At 45.0% G+C, this 7,033-nt stretch overlaps 1 protein-coding gene across 1 annotated transcript; it reads left to right on the top strand.

The window, feature by feature from the left end:
• The first annotated feature begins 5,701 nt into the window (after positions 1–5,701).
• On the top strand, positions 5,702–6,130 carry LOC126071747 (thioredoxin-like protein 4A). The gene has a single exon (XM_049875984.1). The coding sequence runs from the start codon at positions 5,702–5,704 to the stop codon at positions 6,128–6,130; it is 429 nt and encodes a 142-aa protein (XP_049731941.1).
• Positions 6,131–7,033: the final 903 nt, after the last annotated feature.

Below are 7,033 nucleotides of genomic sequence, written 5' to 3'. Positions count from 1 at the left end.
AAGAGAACCTATAGACTAGGAAAAAAAAAATTGGCTATTACAAATCAGACAAAGGTCTAATTTCTAAAATCTACAAGAAAATCCAACACCTCTACAACAAAAAGGCAAATAATCCAATTAAAAAATGGGCAAAGGAAATGAACAGACACTTCACCAAAGAAGACGTTCAAGCGGCCAACAGACACATGAGGAAATGCTCATGATATCTAGCCATCAGAGAAATGCAAATCAAAACCACAATGAGATACCATCTCACACCAACATTACTGGCATGAATTAATAAAACAGAAAATAACAAGTATTGAAGAGGCTGTGGGGAGATCAGAACTCTTATGCACTGCTGGTGGGAATGCAAAATGATACAACCATTTTGGAAAACGATATGGTGCTTCCTTAGAAAGCTAGAAATAGAAATACCATACGATCCAGCAATCCCACTCCTAGGAATATGTTGTTGTTTTTAGGTGCCGTTGAGTCGATTCCAGCTCATAGCGACCCTATGCACAACAGAACGAAACACTGCCAGGTCCTGTGCCATCCTTACAATCATTGTTATGCTTGAGCTCATTGTTGCAGCCACTGTGCCAATACACCTCGTTGAGGGTCTTCCTCTTTTCCACTGACCCTGTACTCTGCTAAGCCTGATGTCCTTCTCCAGAGACAGATTCCTCCTGACGACATGTCCAAAGTATGTAAGACGCGGTCTCGCCATCCTTGCCTCTAAGGAGCATTCTGGCCGCACTTCTTCCAAGACAGATTTGTTCGTTCTTTTGGCAGTCCATGGTATATTCAATATTCTTCGCCAACGCCACAATTCAAAGGCGTCAATAATTCTTCGGTTTTCTTTATTCATTGTCCAGCTTTCACATGCATATGATGTGATTGAAAATATCATGGCCTAGGTCAGGCGCACCTTAGTCCTCAGGGTGATGTCTTTGCTCTTCATCACTTTAAAGAGGTCCTTTGCAGCAGATTTGCCCAATGCAATGCGTCTTTTGATTTCTTGACTGCTGCTTCCATGGCTGTTAATTGTGGATCCAAGTAAAATGAAATCCTTGACAACTTCAATCTTTTCTCCGTTTATCATGATGTTGCTCATTGGTCCAGTTGTGAGGATTTTTGTTTTCTTTATGTTGAGGTGTAATCTATACTGAAGCTGTGGTCTTTGATCTTCATTAGTAAGTGCTTCAAGTCCTCTTCACTTTCAGCAAGCAAGGTTGTGTCATCTGCATAACGCAGGTTGTTAATGAGTCTTCCTCCAATCCTGATGCCCCGTTCTTCTTCATATAGTCCAGCTTCTCGTATTATTTGTTCAGCATGCAGATTAAATAGGTATGGTGAAAGAATACAACCCTGACGCACACCTTTCCTGATTTTAAACCAATCAGTATCCCCTTGTTCTATCTGAACAACTGCCTCTTGATCTATGTAAAGTTTCCTCAAGAGCACAATTAAGTGTTCTGGAATTCCCATTCTTCCCAGTGTTATCCATAGTTTGTTATGACCCACACAGTTGAATGCCTTTGCATAACCAATAAAACACAGGTAAACATCCTTCTGGTATTCTCTGCTTTCACCCAGGATCCATCTGGCATCAGCAATGACATCCCTGATTCCAAGTCCTCTTCTGAAACCAGCCTGAATTGCTGGCAGTTCCCTGTCGATATTCTGCTGCACCCGTTTTTGAATGATCTTCACAAAATTTTGCTTGCGTGTGATATTAATGATGTTGTTCTTTAATTTCCACATTCAGTTGGATCACCTTTCTTGGGAATAGGCATAAATATGGATCTCTTCTACTCAGTTGGCCAGGAGGCTGTCTTCCATATTTCTTGGCATAGATGAGTGAGCACCTCCAGCGCTGTATCTGTTTGTTGAAAGATCTCAATTGATATTCCATCAGTTTCTGGAGCCTTGTTTTTCGCCAATTCCTTCAGAGCAGTTTGGACTTCTTGCTTCAGTACCATCGGTTCCTGATCATATGCCACCTCTTGAAATGCTTGAACATCGACTAATTCTTTTTGGTATAATGACTCTGTGTATTCCTTCCATCTTCTTTTGATGCTTCCTGTGTCGTTTAATATTTTCCCCATGGAATCCTTCACCATTGCAACTCGAGGCTTGAATTTTTTCTTCAGTTCTTTCAGCTTGAGAAACGCCGAGCGTGTTCTTCCCTTTGGCTTTCCAATTCCAGCTCTTTGCACATGTCATTATAATACTTTGTCTTCTCGAGAGGCCCTTTGAAATCTTCTGTTCAGTTCTTTTACTTCATCAATTCTTCCTTTTGTTTTAACTGCTTGACGCTCAAGAGCAAGTTTCAGAGTCTCCTCTGACATCCATCTTGGTCTTTTCTTTCTTTCCTGTCTTTTCAGTGACCTCTTGCTTTCTTCATGGATGATGTCCTTGATGTCATTCCACAACTCGTCTGGTCCTTGGTCACTAGTGTTCAATGCATCAAGTCTATTCTTGAGATGATCTCTAAATTCAGGCGGGATATACTCAAGATGATGTTTTGGCTCTCGTGGACTTTCTCTGATTTTCTTCAGTTTCAGCTTGAACTTGCATATGAGCAATTGATGGTCTGTTCCACAGTCGGCCCCTGGCCTTGTTCTGACTGATGATATTGACCTTTTCCATCGTCTCTTTCCACAGATGTAGTCAATTTGATTTCTGTGTGTTTCATCTGGCGAGGTCCATGTGTATAGTCGCCGTTTATGTTGGTGAAGGAAGGTATTTGCAATGAAGAAGTTGTTGGTCTTGCAAAAGTCTATCATTCGATCTCTGGCATTGTTTCTATTACCAAGGCCATATTTTCCAACTACTGATCCTTCTTCTTTTTTTTCCAACTTTTGCATTCCAATTGCCAGTAATTATCAATGCATCTTGATTGCATGTTCAATCAATTTCAGACTGCAGCAGCTGATAAAAATCTTCTATTTCTTCATCTTTGGCCCTAGTGGTTGGTGCGTAAATTTGAATAACAGTTGTATTAACTGGTCTTCCTTGTAGGCATATGGGTATTATCCTATCACTGACAGTGTTGTACTTCAGGATAGATCTTGAAACATTCTTTTTGACGATGAATGCAACACCATTCCTCTTCGAGTTGTCATTCCCAGCAGAGTAGACTATATGATTGTCCAATTCAAAATGGCCAATACCAGTCCATTTCAGCTCACTAATGCCTAGGATATCGATGTTCCTGTGTTCCATTTCATTTTTGATGATTGCCAATTTTCCTAGATTCATACTTCATATGTTCCAGGTTCCGATTATTAATGGATGTTTGCAGCTGTTTCTTCTCATTTTGATTCGTGCCACATCAGCAAATGAAGGTCTCGAAAGCTTTACTCCATCCACGTCATTAAAGGTTGACTCTACTTTGAGGAGGCAGCTCTTCCCCAGTCATCTTTTGAGTGCCTTCCAACCTGGGGGACTTATCTTCCAGCACTATATCAGACAATGTTCCGCTGCTATTCATTCAATGTTCTTTGCAGCATTGTTTACCATAACAAAAAGATGTAAACAACCTAGATACCCATCAACAGAAGAATGGGTAAACAAAGTGTGGTACATACACACAATGGAGTATTAAGCAATGATAAAGAACAACCATGAGTCTGTGAAGCATGTCATAACATGGTTGCATCTGGAGGATGAGTGAAATACTTTGATCACAAAAGGACAAATGTTTTATGAGACCACTACTGTAAAAACTTATGAAAAGGTTTACATAAAAAAAGAAATAATCTTTGATCGTTACAAGGGAGGTGAGGAGTGGGGATGGAAAAACACTTAATAGACAATAGATAAATGGTAATTTGTTGAAGGGTAAGAAAGTACACAATACTGCAGAAGCCAGCATAACCTTAAAAGGCAATGCCATGGTAGCTCCATAAAAAAAAAAAACACATCCAAACTCTTTGAGGGACCGAATTGATGGACTGGGGGCTGTGGGGACCATGGTCTCAGGGAACATCTAGCTCAACTGGGATAACATAGTTTATCAAGAAAATGTTCTACATACTACTTTGGTGAGTAGCATCTGGGGCCTTAAAAGCCTGTGACTGGCCGTCTAGGACGCTCCACTGGTCCCACCCCTTCAGGAGCAAGGAAGAATGAAGAAAACTAAAGACACAAGGGGAAGATTAGTCCCAAGGACTAATGGACTACATCTACCATGACCTCCACCAGCTTGAGTCCAGTACAACTAGATGGTGCCTGGCTACCAAAACTGTCTGCTCTGACAGGGTTCACAATAGAGGGTCCTGGACAGAGCTGGAGAAAAATGTAGACCAAAATTCTAACTCAAAAGGAAAGATCAGACTTGCTGGCCTGATAGAAACTGGAGAAAACCTGATAGTATAGCCCCCAGACACTCTTTCAGCTCAGGAATGAGGCCACTACTGAGGTTCACTCTTCAGCCCAAGATTGAACAGGCCCATGGAAAAAAAAAAAAAAAACCAAGAGGGAAAGGGCACATCAGCCCTGGGCAGGGACTGGATGGTAGGAGGGAACCGGAAAACTAGTAATATGGAACGAAGGATTGAGAAGGGAGAGTGTTGACATGTCCTGGGGTTGTTAAACAATGTCTTACAACAATGTGTGTACTAACTGATGAGAAAATAGTTTGGTCTGTAACCTTCATCCAAAGTTCGATACAGAGGGGGGGAAAAAAAAAAAGACTTTGGTATTTCACCAAGACAATTCTCTGGCTTTTTTCATTATGGTTCCCACACCTCCAACCCGGTGGGTGGAAGATCATTTAAAATGGCCACCTTCTGGAGCCCTGGTGGCACAGTGGTTAAGAGCTAAGGCTGCTAAGCAAAAGGTCAGTAGTCCAAATCTAACAGCAGCTCTATGGAAACAGTATAGGGTAGTTCTACTCTGTCCTGATAGGGTCGCTGTGAGTCCGACTCGACTCGACGGCAACGGGGGACCTGAAACAGCCTAGATAATTTCTTTTCTCTCACTATCGAACTGAGACATTCCCACGATGCCTACGTGAGCTCCTCATTTCTTGATAACTTGGGTCTGAAATGACCACATTTCGGGGTACAGAAGAACTAGGCCAGGCAGCCGTGGATGCTCAAGCCTGAAAATTCTGGTTTCTTTTCCAGAGAGGGCTTTCTTCCTTCCGCCTCTAGAGCTGAAGCTGCATCCAAGGCGCCCTGACGGTTAATGTTACGTGTCAACTTGGCTCTGGGCCTTGATGCCCAGCATTAAGCAATCACCTGGGTGGTGATGAGATCTGACAGGAGGCGATCGCCTCTGGGAGGAGATCCGAGATAAGGCAGTCACCGCCCTGATGAGATCTGCTCTGAGGCGCCCAGCAGTGGAAATGGGAGCTTCCTTGGGGGGCGCAGCCTGCCTCCCCCCCCCCCCCGGGGTATAAATGGACGTTCCCACAAGGCGGTCAGTCTCTCGCTCTGGACCCGGCGTCCCGCTCGTCTCTGCATCCTCTGACCTCCGGTTCTGGGTGCTTGAGCCAGCGACCGGCCTTGCCTCCCTGCCCGCGGATCTGGGGACCGGTCCACCTCCACAGCCCCGAGGCAGCCTGCCACGGTCTCAGCCTCCAGCCGAGCTCGCCTTCCACCCGTCAGCCTCAGCTGCAGCCCGGGGGCCGGCCACGTCGCCTCTGCAAGATCTCCGTGTCAGCTGTGGTTCTCCTTAGTCGGAGGTTGTCGCTGGGGCCCTCGAGATGTCCTACACGCTTCCGCATCTAGAGAACGGCTGGCAGGTGGACCAGGCCATCCTTTCCGAGGACAACCGCATCGTCGTCATTCGCTTTGGACACGACTGGGATCCCACCTGCATGAGAATGGACGAGGTTCTCTATAGAATCGCCGAGAAGGTCCAGAGATTTGCCGTGATCTATCTGGTCGATATCACCGAGGTGCCTTGCTTCAACCAAATGTATGAGCTTTACGATCCCTGCACCGTCATGTTCTTCTACAGGAACAAACACATCCAGATCGATCTGGGCACTGGCGACAACAACAAGATCACCTGGGCCATCGACGACAAACAGGAGATGATCGACATCGTGGAGATGGTCTACCGAGGGGCGCGCAAGGGCCGGGGGCTCGTCGTGTCTCCGAAGGACTACTGCACCAAGCACAGATACTGACTCCTCCACGTGGCCTTGTGTCCTCAGCTCTCCTCCGACACACCGCCCTGAGGCTTTGCCAGGTCCACAGAAGGAATTCTCCAGGAACGCGCCCTCTCCCTCGTGACCACTGGACAAAACTCAGTGCCAGAACACTGGACACAGTGATGCCTATTGACCTTGGGTTTGCCTTGATTCCCAATGATAAACGTGGCCACCTCAGAGTCACCCTCTGAGGGCCATCCCCAACGTGGCCAATCAGCACACTTCTGAATTTTTTTCCCAAATAAAGCATTTCATTCGTTTTTCAAACCTCTTTGGACTCCTGTCACTCATTTCTTCCAATAAACGTCTAGGCGACTCCTCTCCTGTGCTGGAGCCACGATGGCCCAGTGCTTCAGCCTTCCTCAGCTAAACACAGAAACAAAAAAAGTAGCACTTGGAATCCTCTAGCCACTCCTTGGAAACCCTGCGCGGCACTTCTACTCTGTCCTACATGGTCAGAAGGAGTCGGAATCGACTCCATGGTGATGGGATTGAGTGTTTTGTATTTATTTGTTTCTTCAGTATTTGCTAGTCTCTGTCCAACTGGTAATCAGCTTCCCGCATTCCAGGGAGGGGAAATGCCCAATAAGAAAACAAATAAACCCCCGAAACAAAAATATCAAGTGCCATCACCGGGAATTAGAATAGAGGGCCTTAATTGGGAAGAGCAGTGTGACTATTTTGTACCAAGCTGTCAGCAAAGGTTTCTCTGAGAAAGGATATTTAAGCACACATACAAGTGAACAAGAAGAGCCTTTCTGGAAGGGGAAAGAAATAAAAATAAAAAAAAATAGAGTGTAAGCACCCAGCATATGGCATTGGGTGTCTCTCCTCCAAAAGACCTCTTTAAAGCGTGAAAAGACAAAGAGGACTAAGGTA

Source organism: Elephas maximus, chromosome 3, assembly GCF_024166365.1.
Source record: "Elephas maximus indicus isolate mEleMax1 chromosome 3, mEleMax1 primary haplotype, whole genome shotgun sequence".
Classification (NCBI taxonomy): Eukaryota; Metazoa; Chordata; class Mammalia; order Proboscidea; family Elephantidae; genus Elephas; species Elephas maximus.
The sequence above is the reverse complement of the archived record's forward strand: the minus strand, read 5'-3'. Positions and strand labels throughout refer to the sequence as shown.

What these genes read in the sequence shown, in the direction of transcription:
- LOC126071747 (XM_049875984.1), top strand. Translation starts at nt 5,702, where the DNA reads ATGTCCTACACGCTTCCGCATCTAGAGAACGGCTGGCAGGTGGACCAG.